This window comes from Pogona vitticeps, chromosome 1, assembly GCF_051106095.1.
Source record: "Pogona vitticeps strain Pit_001003342236 chromosome 1, PviZW2.1, whole genome shotgun sequence".
NCBI classification, from domain to species: Eukaryota; Metazoa; Chordata; class Lepidosauria; order Squamata; family Agamidae; genus Pogona; species Pogona vitticeps.
This window is the reverse complement of record NC_135783.1, coordinates 339,752,177-339,770,842: the sequence shown is the minus strand read 5'-3', so window position 1 is coordinate 339,770,842 and position 18,666 is coordinate 339,752,177. Positions and strand designations below refer to the sequence as shown.

Here is an 18,666-nt window from a genome sequence, read left to right as displayed (position 1 = left end):
TTTCCTATTTATTTACCTGGTCGTCTCTTCTTTTTCTTCTTCACTTTCACTGGTTTGACAATCAATTCTTGGTTGAAATCTTCAGAGCTGATCAGGCTGAACCGCTGCGAAGAAAGCTGACCGTCCCTCTGCACTTCGGAAGTTTGATCTCCACAGGTCAAAAAACTGGAGCTGCTATCCACAGAATTCACAGAACTGCTCCTGCTTCTTGATTCACTTGTGACTGAATACCCTCTTCTTCTCCTTGGGTCAGTGTTCAGGTCCCCAAGCCCATCAAAGCTCTGGGAGCGAATTTTCTCAGTTAGCAGTTCCACTTCCAGGTCAGCTCTCCCAAGGGAGCCATTTTTATCAGCAGGAGTTTGGGGCGAAGGGGAACTGCTTAATTTTTGGTTTGCTTCCAAAGAAGGATCAAATGACACAGACGCAATGACTGAGTGGGGGCTCTGTAACTTCGGGCTCAAATCAGACGATGGACTCACCAATCTTGAATTTATATCTGAAATGTAACATGTGAAAAGATAAACATTAGGTGGCAATTAACAGTGCTCTATGTAGAAGCAGGGAAACAATAATTATGGTGGTGGTCTATAAAATTAGGAATAAGGTAGAATGAGGAGACAGAACTATATTCCTTTCTTGTAACAATTAGAACTCTGAATTACTCAATGAAATGGTTGATTAGGATATTCAAGAAATGCTAGTACTGTACTCCTGATATGTGACTCAGGTAGACCTTCATGACTCAGCAATCAAATTTGGAGACCAATCATGAAACAAAGCAAGCTAATTTGCAATCTGTGTAAAATGTGAAAAGCTCCTGCTACAACCATCAGCAATTTCCAGCACTTAACATTTCTTTCTAATGATGGGCTATTGGAACCATACAGCTTGGCTCATAGACAGTTTTTTTAAAAAAATAAACAAGCCAGGAAGAGCTCGGAGCTATTAGGATTAGTGGTGATAACAAAGCCTCCATGTCTGGAGGCAGGATTCCTTTTCATACAAGATACTGGAGGGACAATTAATGGGGGGGGGGATTAATTGATTAAGTTTCTCAAAAACATCTTAACAAACACCTGGCAATGGACTCCCAACAGATAGCATATTACCAGACAGTATGATAAATTCCTCTTCACATTTAACCCCATGCTAGCTCAATGAATTAGGTCTCTGGTTGCAGACCCAGAGGCTGAGAGTTTGACTCCCCACTGTGCATCTCAGAAATGCCAGCCTGTATGGCCTTAGATAACTTGCACAGTCCCAAGATGCCCCCAGAAGAAGGGAATGGTATTCAGAGTATTCTCTACCTGGAAAACCCTGAAAAAGGGTTGCCATAAGTCAGGATTGACTTGACAGCACACAAGTATTGTATTCATGAGGATGATGAATAAAAAACACACAAAGCAGTGGATTCTATAGGCAGAATTACATATGGAAATGACTTAATAACAATCTCAAATCTGTTCACTGTTAGCTTCATTTCTTGGCCTTGAAAAACTCCTTATAAGGCATTGTGCTGGTGAAGATTTCTGATTTCAGCTAATTTGTAGCCCTTAACATGATACCGTGCTATACATCAAACTATCAGTTTTCAGTAGTGGCATTTTTGGAAGATGCAAGGGATTGCAACAAGGTGAAGTGGTGGGAAAGAATGCCTTGCTTCACCCATATTTCTGTAGAAACAAGCCATCACCTTCATCTTAAGATTCACTGAGAATTACAACCTGCATGCTGACAAGAGTTTCAAGCGTCCTACATTCCCTTGCCAGTCTAACCAAATTCAGTGCAGGCAGAAAGCAGTCGACAATGGGATTTGTTTGCTAAATGGTGAATGGATCCTTGTGTAGGTGAAGGGATCAAACTGAATCTATCTGAATGATGCAAGGGCAGTCAACCACACATTTGTCATATATATTACAAAACTTAGTATACTATGTATGCCAACCTATTGACACCAGTCCTTCAGGTCTGCTTGAGATTCTAATGATATCTCTGTCCCCCTTTAAAAGAAAAATCTCATTCTCGGTGCAGGACACAGAGACGATATCGCCAGATCCTTCTAAACTGCCAATCATTGTCTGTGAAAACAAGGAAAGTTAAAAATAAACTACGTATGAAAATGGCTAAAGAAAAGCTTTAGGATGCAAATGATACTTCAGGGTTCTTCTGCATTTTTGTCAAGCAATATTATACAATTAGCAAAAGGAAACCAGGGGGGCAGGAGTAAAAGACCAATACCAATGTGATCCACATTGAACTTGGCTATAATCATGGAATACAAATATTTTAACTCTGTTGCAATATTTCGCTCCTGCTGGCATGAGAACAGCAATTCCAAACCACATTTATATACACTACCAAATCTTGAAGTATCATAACATTGGCAAGAGCTAATTTTCCAGATGAGCTACAGTATGAACTGCTGGATAGCTCTTCCCCCTCACGAGCATGACACATCCGCCATGCATGCGCAGGGGGAAGTGGAGATCTGTCTCCACGGCCCAGTCCTGGGAAGCCCATGGACCGGCATCGGGCTATGGACCAGGGGTTGGGGACCCCTGGTTTAGGTAACTGTCTGTAGAGCCAGAGGCTGGGAGTTCAATCCCCCAGTGTGCCTCCTTGACAGTGGCTGGACTTGATGATCTATAGGGTCCCTTCCCGCTCTGCAATTCTAAACTTTTTATATGAAAGCTTCAGCCAAATGAGACCTGTTCATCAGAAGACTTCTGTTGCTGTTAACTACCTCCTTCAGAAATAAAGACTGACTAATTCCCTGAATGGTATTCTTAGTTTACAAGGAAACAATTCCAAATCCTAGCTCAGCTATTGATTACCATTTCACAACAGATTTAATGTGGCTCCTGAAAGAAGTCAGGATTACAGTGTACTCTAAAAACCAACATCATGCTGCTCCTCTAGGAATAAAACACTGCAGCTCAAAACTTTATGTGCAAAATATGGAGACTCACATACACTGTATTGATTGGCGTTATATATTTAGATTTCAATTTTTTTAATACCAAGGGCAATAGCAAGGTCATGTGGTCATCTTAAAATAAGGTAGCGGCTTCCACAGACTCGAGTGGTGCTCTTTAAGTACACGCAAGATGTAAAAGTTTACAACTTTATTTTATTTCATTTTTAATTAAATCTCCGGAATGGTTTGACAAAGACACATGAACTTTCAGGATGTACGAAATGTTTGTGCATTCTTTATCACATATACTAAGTATCTGGTGGAACAAATTCCTACTATGGAGTTAAACCTAGCATACAAAGAAGTGTTTCAGGAAGGAGGAAGAACACCTTTCCTCTTCACCATTTTCTAGCATGTTCCTTCTCCACTCATTATGTTCCTATCAAATTCTCAGGTCTAGAGCACACAACCATATCCAAGATGGATAATGCCATAGAACAAATAACCTCAAACCATGGGAGGAAGTGATTTATTTCCCATTCCTGAACCCCCTCCCCCACAAGATAACTGAACAGCGCTAGAAATCTCATCTTCCTGAGTTGGTTGCACATTCCATTTGATTTCTAACAACCAGGCACTCATCTACTGGAGTCTACTGGGAAAACACAATCTAGATTTTGCAAGCTGTAGTTATTATTTCAGGCCTCAAAATTTGGATTTGGGGATACTGAATCATCCCTTACTCTTTAAACATGTTTTAATTCCACCCAGGGCCTCAGTTCGCAGAATGTTTTTTCATAATGGTTTGCTAGCTTACCAAAGTTTCCCCAATGGGAGGATCAGTAATGAGCTTCCATGAAAGACACTTTAATGTCGCCCATCACTATTAATCTTCTCTTACAGATATGCAATTAAAATAGAACACTGGAGATGATTAAAATAGAACACAATTAAAACAGAACACTGGAGATTATTTTAGGCATCTCCTTGGGCAACCAACAGACTAACCTGTTTGAACTGAGACCACATCTCAGAACATACCCTAGAACCCTTTTGCAATATTTTCAGGTGTTCCATGGCATCCAATCAATGTGGAAAGTGTTTCAATTTTGAAGTAATTAGATGCCCATAATGCATATGTTAAGATCAAGAAGAAAGACCAGGAAATCACAGGCCAAAACTGGCAGAAGAGATGGAAATAGCACTGTTCAGATCCCGACTGTGATAACATTGCAGAAAACCAGCCAGTTAATGTAGGTTTAAGTGCTGCAGATATAGTACAACACTTCAGGTTTCACTCACCTGGTTTACAGTGTCTAATAGATAGATGCTATATTCATTCCAGCTCAGCACCCACCCCTCCTGGAAAAAGCAGGAAATGAGTCCAAGCTGTCTCTCTGGGAAATTACAGCTGCTTCTGTTAAAAGTTTCCACTCGAGGATACAGTTCAAAGGGCTTCATTCCAGCTGCAAATACATCTTTCAAAATAAATGTGGCTTCAACAGTCCCATGGACATCTGATTTCCAAAGGCGAATCCCAGGTCTTGTAGCAAACAGCGTTATGTCACTTCGCTTACATAACCCAGGTATAAAACATGCTCCAAATTTACCAGTACTAAAATTTAAAAGCAAACGAAGAATTAAGAAAGAAAAGATACATGCTACAACATGTCATTTATACGTTTAAGAGGATAAAGTTTTCCAAATGAGAATTAAATGAAGATCTGTGTAGTGTGGTACAAATACACAGTTGCAGGATATTTGTAATTAATCATCTGCTAAAATCAAAAATGAAGAATATAGCTTTGGATTCTCTGTGCACATAAGGAGTTTTTCAGTTCCCCCCCTCCTGCTTTGGCCCCCTTTGGCCATTCTGCAGAAGCTACTTCTTACGCCAGGAGATTCTCTAGGGTAGAGTGCAATGCATGGTGGGAGACACTATGGACACACACACACAGGGAGAGAAATAGAACTGCACAGATCCTAGCCAAAAAATCTGAAGAAAAAGATTAAAAAATTTCAATCCTCATACAGTAATATGAAAAAAACAGAGTTCCACAATTTTTGGAAGAACAGTTTTATTTATTTTGAAGAATTTATTCTGCTCTGCACAGCTCTGTTGTGTTAAGTATTTTTTGGAGTTTGAGGTAATAAAATATAAAGTAAAGTAAAATTAAATTATTTTTTAAAGGGAAAGAAATAGCTCAAATAATTTTAGAAATCTGAATTAGCCCATGATCTTGGGGCCCATGATCTCTTGGAAGAACCACAGTGGCACAACATGAAATATACGCTGAAATCAGAAGTTTCAACTAGAGTTGCCCCATTAATTTCCATTCTCTATAAAAGACTTTAAGAGAATTATGTCAGATTACATTACTTTTCCAAATCTGTCTCTTTCAATGAAACCAAAATAGCTGCTTGGAACATTTACTTTTTCCTGGGTTGGGTTCCAACTTGCTTGACAGACTTTTCCTCGGTATAAAAAAGTAGACTTCGCTGTAAAGTCGAGATGAGCAATACTTTCTGGCTATAATCCAGCTGTACAATTGAAGATGGCTCCTCCAGTACCAAAGTAGAGTTGCAACGGCCCTGAGGGTGATACATCACTAATTCAAATATCATTTTTCTAGGTACAAACATGTTTATAAACTTGCTACAGGTCTGAACTGGCTCAGCTTAAAGCTGGTTTGACTAGCACGTGGTCATGTGGTAGGTGCCAACTGGCATTCACAAGGCCACAGCAGAAGGAGGTGAAACATGTGCCTTCCTAACCAGAAGTAAAAAAAACCCTAAAGATGAGAGACAGCTAAAGCCAAAGCCATGATCAAGCAAATACGTAGTCAATGTCTCCAAGAACCATCACCTTATTCATCTGGGACTTGACTAAGCATGCACACTGGGAAAGGTTAACAATTACAAATGCAATGAAGTTAGAGTACCCTAAATGTTAATATATTTTATTTGGTGTAAGGTCTCATGGATTGTAAATTATTTTTATCAGATGCATCTGATACAAAAAACAAAACAAAACCCAAACAAACCTCATTTGCCTAATACAAGACTTTGGGGTTCTGGTTGCAACAAATAGGGTAGGTACTGTGCTGGAAATAGTTACAAATTGTTATCATTATAACAATAATAACAGAGGTAGGGCAGCAGGTCAGTAAGTGCTATCTCGCAGGAGTGAGACATCAGGACTGAGTCATGCATCTTTTTACATGATTATTCTTGATTTTACATGTGTGCAAGAAGAATCACAGGGGTTTTTTTGGCTGCCAAGATACCAGGCGCACTCTAGGCACATGCCCAGGATCCTGTCCATCAACCATGGCATTTAACACAATTTATTTTGCATGTATGTAAAATCCCAATCCCATTTGGTGACAGAAAGCTGGCTCTGCCACTTCTACTATATCAAGAACATGCATTCTGCAGAGTTAATTTTTCTCTCCTCTCATAATACAAGAACCAGGGTCATCCAGTGGAGAAGAATAATGTATAATTCTGAACAGTCAGAAATCTATGCTGTGCCTAGATAATCTCTAGAGATTTGCTCACACAACATGTGGTGATGGGTCAGCAACTCATAAGTTTTATAGGGGATCAGGAAACTCACAGAAGATAATTCTACCAACTGTCGCTAGTCATGATGGATATAAACCCCCTATACAATCAAGAAAAACAAGCTCTGAATGCCACTCATTGAGCAGAAGGAGAGGCTGGTGCTTAAACATCACACTTGTAAGTTTTCTGCTGCTGTTTGCTTAGCCATGGTGGCAAACGAAATGCCTAACTAGACAGGTCTTTGATCTGATCCAGGATGGATCTTTTTATGTTCTCTTTAGGGCCTATAAATGTTACATTTTCAGCTACAATTCTCAGAGGTTTTTTTTATATAGGAAAATCAAAGCTGTGCCTGAGCTATTCAAAGGCTGGGAAACAATGCTTGGGCCAAAAAATAATTTACCTGATCGAAATCCAACGCAGAATAGACTATTTTCCCTCGGTCATCTCCAGAAAATAGTTTCATTCCATTAGGACTCCATACCAAGGCTGTGATGCTACTTTTGTGGAAACCAGACACATTGAACCGTCGAAGCTGCCAAATAAACAAACAAACAAATCATATGAACATACAAAAGAGACTTAGAAGGGAAACAGAAACCTACAGTGGGTTGGTTTACCTGTTCAGCTATTTCACTATCACACATGTCAGGAATCTCACATAAACATGTTTCTGTAGAAGAATCTCTTCTGTGATTACAGTGTTCAAGGCAGGAAAAACCTTGCTATGATGCTATTTGCAAAGTGTTTCATTAAGTACATACAGTATCTTCTATGTGATCATAGCTAAATAACTGGAGAATTAAATTGAATCTCTCTTTAACATCATCAGTTTTGAACCATGTTTGGCACTTACTTGTTTGTTTCTCCCAGGCAACGAAGAGACAAGCTGAAAAATTGCAATCTTGCCCGAAGCTGTTCCAACAGCAACAAGATCATCAAAGCAGCTCAAAAGTTTCACAACAGTAATAGATTCATTTTTCCCCTGTTAAGAGAAGAATAAATTAACAGAAACAGAATGCTGATATTTATGTTTTTAATGCACTATTTATCAACTTCATGAATTTTTACAAATTGCCCATCAGCATACGCTCTACAAGTGCCTCACAGAAGAAGCAAATATCGTAGCATTACATTTAAAACAAACAGTAACAAGGAGATATATTAAATGGTGCATTAAAAAGCGACTTGGGAAGATTCCGTGATCCCACTCACATTTGAGGTGAGGTTTGGGGGACTTGGAGGAAGAAAGAGAAACCTATTGTATGGTATGGAGGGATGCTGGTTGGTGAACAGATATCATTGAATATAAATCAAAGAGTAAGACAACCTATCGCCAATAGTAAAACATAGTATTAAAAGTTTCTTTACAGCAAAGGAAACATAAAGCCAAACAAATTCTCAGATCATAAAATAAAACAAACACTGATAACCCAAGTGCTTCTAAATACAAGTTTGTTTTAAAAGCCAGGTAAACAAAAGACTTTACCTGGCTAAAACATATAAAGTGCTGGTAGAAGAGCTTATCTGTTCAAGCTATTCAACAGCTAATGTGCCAGCATCAGAAGGAGAAGGTTACTAAGAGATTTGAGAGAATCAAGTGGGCCACAGTTCCTCTCCATCTCTTAACAAGTTATTTTACAGGGTGAGAAAGGCAGAGAAGCAACTCAAGACAAAAGACTCAGAAAAAAATGGAAGAAAAACATTCCAAAACATGAAGCCATGCTGTAGAAGGGTTTGTTCTTACCTCAAAATTGTATTTTTGAATCTGGTTTAGGCGCCTGCAGTATAAATACAACATTCCAATACTGCTGCCCACAGCGATGTAGTCCCCATTGGTGTCAAGTGCTGTGAGGTATACCACAATGGAACGGAATCCCTTTTGGATCTTTGTAGGAATGGCATTGAGCAGGTAGTAAAGGGGGCAAAACTCCTTGAAGGTAAATGATGGAGTCACCGATGCCATGATCAATGAGGTTTATGCTACCTAAAGGCTGGAAAATATACATTTCAGGTACTCTCACCATAGAAAACAAAGACAGTTTCTGCTTATATTACAAGAAATTCAAACAGTGAATAATGTTGTCTGTCTCATGGTTTTTATTGCATTACTGACCTTGGATTTGTTTAGATGACCATAATCTTAGTAAAAAAATTTATTCCCATAAACTGGGAAAACAACAATATGCAATTCCCCCCTTTTTAAAAAATGTAGAGCTACAGAGACCGGGATAGCTCTGGGGTTTAGATCTCTAGCTGCAGAGCCAGAGGTTGGGAGTTTGATTCCTCACTGTGTCTTCTTGACAGGAGCTGGACCTGATGATCCATAGGATCCCTTCAAGCTCTGCAGTTCTAAGAGTAAGAATATGACGGACATAACAATCTGTTGCAAATGCTCTATCTGGTTCTACTTTTCTGGTATTCTATATATTGACAGTTGGGACATTGTTCAGCATTAATATGAATAAACATGCAATGTTTTAGCTGCTGCTTCTAGAATACGTACTATGAGGAGATCAGAAACTTTCACTCCCATATTAAACTAACTATAGTTTAGCATTGTACCTGAACCCAGATAAACTGCTTAATCTTAATTATGGTTCACTGAAACAGGTTAACTTTGAAATAATGGTTTATATGGGATGATTCAATGAACCACAGCTAAATTAGTACAGTTGAGTACAGAACAAGACACAAAACTATGGTAAATGGAAACCACCTGCTCACTCTTTTCATAATCACACAAAACGAAGAAACTCACATATCTGAACTTCATGTATGTGACATTAAACAATACCTTAATGCTATATCTAAACCAGGTCACTAAATTCTGAAAAGTAATGTGAATTAATGTGTAAGAGTCTAGTTTTTCCAATCAAAAATTACCATGTTTGCAGAATGTGCCAGAAGAGTAAAGATCTACACCCTAATCCACAGTTTCTGTTTCTAATTCCACATAAATTAAGCAAATAATCTTGCCTGAAACCAAGAAATTGCTGCAGAAGTAATCCCTGATGTCAGTGCTTAATCTAAAAGCTACTTAGAGATGTACATGCTGCTTCTGGATTATGTATGATATATCTTTAAAATGGTTTATTGTTTTAATCATGTCTTTCACCATTCTGGGTGTTCTTGGGCATAAGAAGAGCAAATAAATAAATAAAGTTTTTACATAGAAGAGTTTGCTTTCCACCTTACTTCTCAAATGGTAAAATGAGGATAACCATAGTGACCTACCTACCTAAATGTTTATTATAAAGATTAACTTGAAATGGGCTATATAAATACTTAACAGTGTTATTAGATGACAGTGAGCAAATATTTTGGTCTGTGATGTTACCACCACTGTCAATCCATCCAGTTGTAGACATGAGTGCTGCCTTATTACACAAGTGAGTCTCTATCGGATTATGTCTCCAATAAGCGATCTTGCTTATTCACACAGATATTCAACGCAGGCACACATAAATTACGCAGAACCAATATCTACGTAATAGCCCAAAGGTTATAGCATTAAAAATCACATGTAGGATTAAAAATAGCTGAGCCAGCTAATAAACTTCCAAAATCCCTTGGTGAAAGGTACATTCACAACAAACATTGCCCATTTTTGACAAGAGGGTCTAGTGAGTCCTGGCTTTCAATTTGCATTGGATCTTAACATTTATTCTATCTAGTAGCTGATGCCAAATAAATTATGACAAATGGTTGTTCTGGATTTTTTGGGCTCTTTGGCCGTTTTCTGAAGGTTGTTCTTCCTGACGTTTCGCCAGTCTCTGTGGCTGGCATCTTCAGAGGACAACAACCAACCTTCAGAACACGGCCAAAGAGCCCGAAAAACCCAGAACAACCATTAGATCCCGGCCGTGAAAGCCTTCGCAAATAAATTATGACAAAGTTTAACCTCTCTGTATACCCAGGGGACTTCTTGTTCAGTATAATGTATGAATTGTGCAGCACAATGACTATGGTTCTCATTTACCAGAATAATGTACACACAGGAAAACAAGAGTTTCAACTAATGAGTGAGGCTAGCCTTAAATACCCTACTAATCAATTTCAACAATCTGTTTCCATGTGACAACCAAATTGCACAACCAGGGTTGGAAGCACTAAAGTTCTTCATTTTAACACTTAAAGAGTTTTTCAAACAAAATGCTCTTGAGTATTAGTTGGCATAAACATATCAACCTGCTCTATTAATAGAAATTACTGTAAGTAACTAACTGAGCTGTCTTATGGTACAGTAGTTCTAGAGATTACAAAACAATGTCTGAAATCTAGTGGTAAATTGCAACTAGAGTAGGCCCACTGAATTAATTGTGGTGGAGGTGACACCAAATCCCCACTGACTCTACTATAATTGCAACTTACTACCATATTTCAGCTACTGAATGTGAAATGGAAACTCTGAAGTATGTTATTCTCTGTAGAAGCAAAAATAGAGAAAGGAAAGGCTGAAATGAAGAACTCATCAATGAATATAAATTGCTGTCAATCTTAATCCCCAAACAGTTTTGCCTTTAAAGAACAAGTGTCAAACTGGATACCATTTTTCCAAAATTGTGCATCAAACATGAATATTATATCTGGAATTTATTAACAGAAGAACTGAACATGCACCATGCAGAAGAAATAAAGGCAGTACAGCTGAGCATGTACCATATGGAAGAAATAAACAGCAACAGGAAACTCTTACCTAATTCCCCATTTTAGTAAAGGCAACATTTGAAGTGGATCCAAAACATACAAATATACCCAAAGATTAGGAATTGGCCACTTTCTACTCCACACACATGCAGAGAGAGAAAAGGCCCCAGGATTTTAGTTCTGGCTCAGTTCTTCAAAAGCTGATACAGATGGATACTACAATGTTAATTCTACAAACCATGGAAGGAAAGAAAACACCTTAAAGGGATGTTAATTTTTGCTCTTTAATGCTTGGGGAAAAAAAGAAACTCTAATACATATACTTTATTAACTTTACCTGGTTTTACTTCCAGCTGGGCAAAGAAAAATGAGGACAACAAACATCCAGAAAGAACATTGCCAATTTGGGTTTTCAGTATCATAACTAAGTAGCCGTCCACTGAGATTGACTAATAGTCATGATGTATGGGCTTTTCACATGATCTGGTGTAAGACCTCAAGAATCTCAAAAGTCAGCATTTAAATACTTGAACTGCAGGACAATGATCATTTATTGTTAATGACAAGGAATGGATACAATAAACAGTTGATGGGAGAAGTGAATGGGTTTGAAAAAAATAAGGGGAAAAGGACTAAAGGAAAAAAAGTAATTTCTGGATGAATTTCCCTCTGGTCCTTTTCCAGGTTACAATGCTAACCCACAAGAAATGAAGAACATAGAAAAAAAGAGAGGTAGTCCAATTATTCCATCACCTCCTCCTATGATGAAACCACACCTTTTTATTCCAGGCTGGAATGATCCACAGCAAGGACCCGCAGTTTGGTTCCCTATTTACAACCAGTAACACTCCTCAGATGCCCTCCCTCGCTTCAGGAAAATAAAAGGAACCACTCCTTTTCCTTCTTCTGCACAGAGTTGCCTGAAATATATCAGGCTGATGAATTATTTTATTTACACCAACCTGATTCGAAGCCTACACCCCTTTGATCCTGACATACCTGCGTTTGCAAATTGTTGCTATTTTCGATGCACATCGTTTCAAGAGATAACTGACAGAAAAACGGCAGCCACAGCCACTGCAGCAGCAACGTTAACAAACAAATAAGGCTTGGCTTTAGCAGGGAACCCCTAAGATTCAAGGCCCCCCCCCACGTGTTGCCAATGCCACAGTTCTGGAAACACTGAAGTAATTAAAAAAGAGCGCTCCTGAGCATCTACAGAGTGCTTCTCTCCCGCAACGAATGGGAGTAGGGGGTCCATGGGGGGTGGTTCTCCAGGAGGGCACCAGCCCAGCGTCCCCCCAGCAACCCACTTCGAGGGAGACGCGGCGGCCTCCCTTCCTCCCGACTAGGCCGCAAGGCACCCCACTCACCTCAGGAGAGCCCACGGCCCCTCATGGTAACTCGGACGGCGCCCCGGTCGAGGCCCCCCAGGCCTGGCGGCGCTGAGAAGCGAAAGCCCGGCGCTCCGATAGGCGGCCTCCAGGAGGAGGCAGCAGCGGCGCCGGGCAGGGCCAGACCGGACGTGAGCGCACTTCCGAAGGGAGTGGCCGAACCGCCTTCGAGCGGCTCTTTTTTGAGGCCCAGCGAAGATGGCCGGTAAGTGGTCCCGGAGGCCCGGGGAGAAGCGGAGCGGGGCCGGCGGCTCGTTCTTCGGGCCTGAGGTAACGCCGTGGCCCTCGGGAGCGAGTCGCCGTTTCTGCCTTGCAAGGGTGCCCGCCAGAGGTGGGGAAGGACGAGCACCGCCCTCGGCGCCTCTGCGCGGGCGATTTAGCGGGGAGAGATGCCTCTTGGGCATCATCGCCCTGCGGGCAGGAGAATGCGAGTTGTATACAGTTATATCTGTGGGAGAGAAAACAGGTAGAGAGCGGTGTTCTTGTTTTTTTTAACCCCCTCTCGTTTTCTCTCCTGCACAGATTTTGTGTATTCAGTAGGTAACCGACTTTTTTTTAACTGGGACGTCTCGATACTAGGGGAGGGCATTTAGCATGCTGGCAAAAAAAAAAATAAAAAATGAAGAGGGAAAATACAGTAAAAGGGAAGAAAAGGCAAAATGTTGTAGCACTTTAAAAAACTAACATCATATTGTGAGCTTTTGTGGATCAGAATACAAGGAGTGCAAACGCGTACCCACAATATTAATTGCTTCATGCCGGTGAGAGTCTATAGGTGAGAGTCTCATATATATATATGGTTCCAACCCATATTATAAATTGTTAAGAGCTGACACAAGGTAGTTATTGTGGATTAATTTAGAATAGGATTAATGTGGCAGTTTGGATTTGTTTTCTCTCTTGTGAAAATCGTGGTGCAAAAGAATATCCCTGGATAAGCCTATGATGGCCCTAGAAACTGATCTACTGTATGTTGATGATGATGGTAAAAGCAAATGTTCCAGCATAAGGAGCACTGCATGGCTGCGAAAGCTTGGGAGAGTAGCTGCATTCTTACATTGAAGCAAAAAGAATGAAACACCTCATAGCTCTTTTTATTTTTATGCCAATTTTTATTTGGCACAAACTTTTGTAGCCTGTAACTCATTCAAGTAGCCTACAGGTCACAAAGGGATGTGGCCTTTTAGGCTTGGAAGTGCAACAAAACTTTATAGTGCATACAGTAAAGAATATCTATAATCAGTTGTGAAAATGTGCTATATATGGGCATCATTCAGTTTATTAGTCATAGACAAATACTTATAATTTATTTTATTTATTTTATTAGATTTATACCCCACCCATCTAGACAAATAATGAGAACTTTTATACCAGATGTCTATTTTTAGGACACAACACAGTAATCTTGGTTATTGGAAGGGGGGGCATCCTAAACAGTTTTTTTAAAGACCTTGTAAACTTAATGTTGCTTTGTACAGTGTGCAGTCTATAAAATGAATGTGTACATGTGCCACGGAATTTAATAACAAGACTACAGTAATACAATTGTAGTCATTCTGACAAAGCCGATGGATGGAATTTGCTCTTCATAATTGCTGCTGTGTCACTGACTGTTTCTGTAGATATAACTTTATAGACTAATTTTTTAAAATCAAAATGCCAAGGTAAATTTGGGGACCATAGGATTGTAGCTTTTCAGGCTCTGCTTTCTTCTCTGTAAAGGCACTGGTAATATTTGCAAGGAGAACAAGCATGCGCTCCTCTCTCCTCAAATATGCTGTCATGTCATTATTAGCAGTAGGTTTCATCTGTGTGGAGGGGTTCAAAATTATTTCATACTGGTTGCTAACTTAAAAGAGTTGTTTCAGCTTTGTGTATGCAAGCAGACAGTCCCATTAAACTAATAGGACTTTTAGTCTTGAATTGAATTTGTGGAAATGTAACCAGTGTATTATATAATGAAGGCTGGAATTCTACAATTTTCATTTGTGTAGAAGAGGATTCATAGAAAGTAGTGTGGCGCATTAATGCAGTACAGTACTGGGCACATGCCTGATTGTATGCCCTGCATGCATCCAGCATATTTTTAAACTAACGGCAGTTGACTGCAGCAGCTTGAGTGATTTTCCTTCTGAATGTGTAAAAATGTAAAAGGTTTCTAACCTACATTTTTTGGACGAGAATATCTCATTGAACCATTGTCATTAAAAAGATTTTAACTCCTGTGATTTTGACTAGCCAAAATTTCAACTCCAAGGACACCTGTCTTAACTGTCAGTGCAAGAAAAATTAAAGATAATGCAGCAGACTGGCATAACCTAATGATGAAGTGGGAGACTCTGAATGATAATGGATTTACCACAGCCACAAAGATTGTGAACATCAAAATTGCCACAGAGTAAGTGTACCAAAAGGGTATATTGATGTTCGTCTACAAATCTCATCTTTGCCATCACACTGAAACTGGTGATATTCAAACAGGCGATGAAAACATACAAAGCTTTTTCAATAATCGGGTGACTTTAGGTTTATATGTATCAAGGTGTAAAAGACCTGCAGAAAATATGGGAAGGTGCTAGTTCTTATATACTCAAGTTTTTGTTTTTGTTTTTTAAGATTTAAGGAAAACAAGCTGGAGATAGAATATGATAATACTGCCTTTGAATCTGAAAGGCTGCTACCTGACTACAATGTGGAACTTGAAGTCTGTTGCACAGAACTACTTGAGACCTTCAAAAATATGGTACTACTCATGTAAGAACATGTATATTGCAGAACATTTACTTGTCATTTTCTAGATCATGTAAGGCCATGATCTCAGGAGGGAAACCCAGAGAAAGGCTGTACGTTGCCCTTTTAGTACGTACTTCATGAATATCACCTTGCTTTAAAATGAATGTGTACCATACAAGTCATTCAGAAGGACCACCATGCTTAATGCCTCTCAAAAATGTCATTTGATGTGCACTGGCCTGAATCCTGTGGGCTTTCACATATATTTGTGTAACTTGCTGAGGCTGACTGACAAGGTGCTAATGCACCTGATTGCACAACCAAGATGCACCTTGTCAGTTAACCACAGTAAGTTATTTCAAATACCTGTAAGACTTTGGCTGCTGAACTTTGTTTAGCACTGACTGCTCATTCTCTTTGTTGAACTGAATTGCCTAAGCTTCTGAATACGGTGATTAAATAACCAATACAGATGAAAATTATATTGAATAATTGATCAGTACCGTAAATAAAAGCTGTCTTCGATGTGTGTTTATCTTATACTTCTTAGGAAAAAATCTACCTGAAAATGGAAAAACTATGTTCAACAACTAAAGGGATTTGTGACTTGGAAACATATCATCATGGAGATAACAGAACACCATTATTCAACACATGGCCCACTCCATATTTTTGTGAGTTAAATTCTTTGTTCTTTCCACTGAGGAAAATGTATTTGAAAATGACAGTTGATATATGTGCATGTAATGGCATATAGTTTTTATTTGTCACATTTCAGTTCTTTATGGGAACTGTATTTCATGTAATCGCACAAGTACAGTTGAGAGGATTACATATACTGTAAGGAAGCCAGGGTAAATGATTCAAAGGTTGCTCTTGTATTTTAGTCACACAGAAGGAAAGGCACAGAACTTCAGGAACTCAAATTTGGAAACTTACTAGACAATCAATCAATCAATCAGTCAATCAATCAAAAACCTTTATTGGCATTAAAACCAGTAACCGTACAATCAAGATTATACTTTCCACTGCAATAAGATAAATACGGTCAAGTTACGTCAAGGCTCCTTGAAACAGTCAGCCTAGTTTATTACAATAGCAAGATATTCAGTTACATGCTCAGTCAAATCAGGTTGTTTATCTGCTAACATCATTCGGATTAAGCTCTCAGAGGAGCCATAGAAATAACAGAGCAAAGTATTAATTGACGGAGCTCGCTAAATTTAGGGCAGGGAAGAATATGTAAAATTGAGTCTGGTTCCGCTAAGCAGCGCTTACACCGCAGTTCTTAAAAGGAATGTTATGATATCTGCCGGAAAGAACAGTTGAGGGAAATATATTAAATCTGGCCAGCATAAATGCCTGGTGCCGCAGTGAGTTAATGAGATTGGTGAAATAATTGGCACCAGTTACAGACAAAGGGGGCAAGCTACAAAAATGGTCTCAAATTCAGGCCAGAGTCTGAAATTCAATGTCCTGAATTCTTTGGTGGATAATATGGTAAAGTTGAGTTTCTCCACAGTTTGTCAGGGAGTTCAGGTTAATACCTATGGAAATGATTTTAGAGTTAGAGTACCATGTGGAGATAAAAGGATCACTTAATAAATATGTCAAAAAGGGTTGGGAAGATTTCTGAAAGTGTAAACGAAGCCAAAATTTAATAGTGGATAACCAGGCAAGGATAGTTGGAAAATGAAGCTCAAGTTTACTTAATAATGTTGCAAGTCTAATTGTATTTGGGACGCCTAAAATCTTGCGCAGAAAGAGGGCAGCTACGCGGTCTATCTCTTAGTTGGCCGCCGTAATCCAAACAGGGACCCCAAAGGGGAGCTGGTTAGTGATTTTCGCCTGGAAAACTTGGAGAGAACAGGAACATATTGATGTCCACTATGGAAATGGAAGTGGGCTAATGCAGAAAGTTGATTCATAGCCAAAGAAACCGCCACCTTACGATGGTAAGGGCAGTTTAATTTGTAATGAAACAAGCCTAAATATCGAAAAGATTTCACTTGTTCTATTGGCTTCCCATTTATTTTCCACTGGTACGTTTCCAAGATTTGGAGAATATCAAGATCTTTGATTTATCGGTGTTGATGGTTAAATTATTCTTGGAGCAGAAATCAGCAAAACCTGAGAGTAATTGTATAAGGAGGGACTTAGTGGTAGATAAGAGAACAGTATCATTGGCATACAATAGTAACGGAACAAGATAAGTTTATCCTAGGAGCATGATGTTCAGTTATGGTAATATGATCTGGTAGATCTGACATGAATGAATTAAAAAGAGCAGGATCAAGGAAACAGCCTTGTTTAACTCCTTTAGAGACTGAGATCTTTGGTCAGAAGACCTTTATTATTGACCTGTACTTGTCAACTATTGTCAGAGTGAAGTTTACGTACCAAGAACAGCAGACAAGGGTCTATTCCTTTGCTGGCCACTTTTATTCCAGAGCAGAGATTGATTGATGGAGTCAGACGCTCCTCAAAGGTCAATAAAGGCAACAAAAAGCTTGCCATGGAAATGAAGATAATATTTCTCAGCTAGAAACGCGAGAGTGAGCAAGTGATCAGGCATTGAGGATCCCACTCGGAAGCCCACCTGTTCCTTACCAGGCAGACTAAGATCAGTCATCTACTCCAAGAAAGGTTTCGTTAGATGCTTAGCATATATTTTGCCAAGTATTGAAAGTAAGCTAATAGGGCGGTAATTAGCTGGTATACTTGGACTGCCCTTTTTAAACACTGGAATAATGATAATGTTAACCAGGAATCAGGAAAAATACCAAAATAGTCAATTAGTGCGGATTGTTTTTAATTAAATCAGCTGGAATCCCTTCTGGTCCCAGAGGCTTCCCTGATTTTATGGAGGCAATAAGTTCTAAGATCTCCTGTTCAGAGACTGGGGGCCAAGGAGGGACAGCAGGAGAAATTTGCCCATTTAGAAACTTACTAGACACTGAAACGTTGATAGATTTGAAACCTAGGCAGGCAATTTGGATAATAGTATAATCATACAGAAATAACTTCCCACGAATAAGATATAAAAGAAGGCACAATTGCAGAAGTATTACTTGGTTTGTTTTTCCATTTCAGATGATGTTTCTGTCAAACTATTGGATATGTACTTAAATGAAATAAAACTCAAGCAAACAATTGTACAAGAGATTGCTCATACTACTGATCAAGATCTTCTGATGGTTTATTTATCATCATGGTTGTACCAGCCCTACATTGAGAACACCAGCAAAGTCCTGTTGGAAAGTATGCTGTTAGAAACAGGACACAGACCAGTCTAAACATTTCCATTGAACTAGAAAATAGTGTTCTATGAACATATAATATATATGGATGTATATATGAATATATTGTGTTTGTACTTTTTAATAAAGAAATCTAAGTCTTTAA

The 18,666-nt window shown here is 39.1% G+C and overlaps 2 protein-coding genes across 8 annotated transcripts in view; one reads left to right on the top strand and one right to left on the bottom strand.

Moving 5' to 3' along the window:
* Positions 1–12,647, bottom strand: part of TECPR2 (tectonin beta-propeller repeat containing 2) — a 49,542-nt gene extending 36,895 nt beyond the window's left edge. The window contains exons 1-8 of one of the 2 annotated variants that reach the window (XM_072986687.2): positions 12,508–12,647; positions 8,232–8,478; positions 7,341–7,469; positions 6,888–7,019; positions 5,352–5,509; positions 4,220–4,532; positions 1,946–2,078; positions 17–496 (exon numbers count right to left, since the gene is read on the bottom strand). In XM_072986687.2, coding sequence (XP_072842788.2) covers positions 17–496; positions 1,946–2,078; positions 4,220–4,532; positions 5,352–5,509; positions 6,888–7,019; positions 7,341–7,469; positions 8,232–8,450 — 1,564 coding nt within the window. In that variant the 5' untranslated portion in view covers positions 8,451–8,478; positions 12,508–12,647. The remainder of the gene's footprint in view (positions 1–16; positions 497–1,945; positions 2,079–4,219; positions 4,533–5,351; positions 5,510–6,887; positions 7,020–7,340; positions 7,470–8,231; positions 8,479–12,507) is intronic. The other variant, XM_072986688.2, reaches the window with a different exon arrangement.
* On the top strand, positions 12,531–18,666 carry CINP (cyclin dependent kinase 2 interacting protein). 6 transcript variants are annotated; one of them, XM_078383795.1, is made up of 6 exons: positions 12,597–12,733; positions 14,767–14,926; positions 15,145–15,271; positions 15,812–15,935; positions 17,076–17,216; positions 18,355–18,666. In XM_078383795.1, the coding sequence occupies exons 1-5, from the start codon at positions 12,727–12,729 to the stop codon at positions 17,189–17,191; spliced, it is 534 nt and encodes a 177-aa protein (XP_078239921.1). In that variant the 5' UTR covers positions 12,597–12,726; the 3' UTR covers positions 17,192–17,216; positions 18,355–18,666. The 6 variants fall into 6 exon arrangements, with proteins under 6 accessions (XP_072842790.2, XP_020649278.3, XP_078239921.1 ...); XM_072986689.2 differs by lacking the exon at positions 14,767–14,926 and having other exon boundaries at positions 12,531–12,733; XM_020793620.3 differs by lacking the exon at positions 17,076–17,216.

What these genes read in the sequence shown, in the direction of transcription:
- CINP (XM_020793619.3), top strand. Translation starts at nt 12,531, where the DNA reads ATGGTAACTCGGACGGCGCCCCGGTCGAGGCCCCCCAGGCCTGGCGGC. An exon ending in AGGCCCAGCGAAGATGGCCG is followed by an intron (nt 12,734 to 15,144) that starts GTAAGTGGTCCC and finishes TTGTTTTTTAAG; the next exon opens with ATTTAAGGAAAACAAGCTGG. An exon ending in ATGGCCCACTCCATATTTTT is followed by an intron (nt 15,936 to 18,354) that starts GTGAGTTAAATT and finishes TTTCCATTTCAG; the next exon opens with ATGATGTTTCTGTCAAACTA.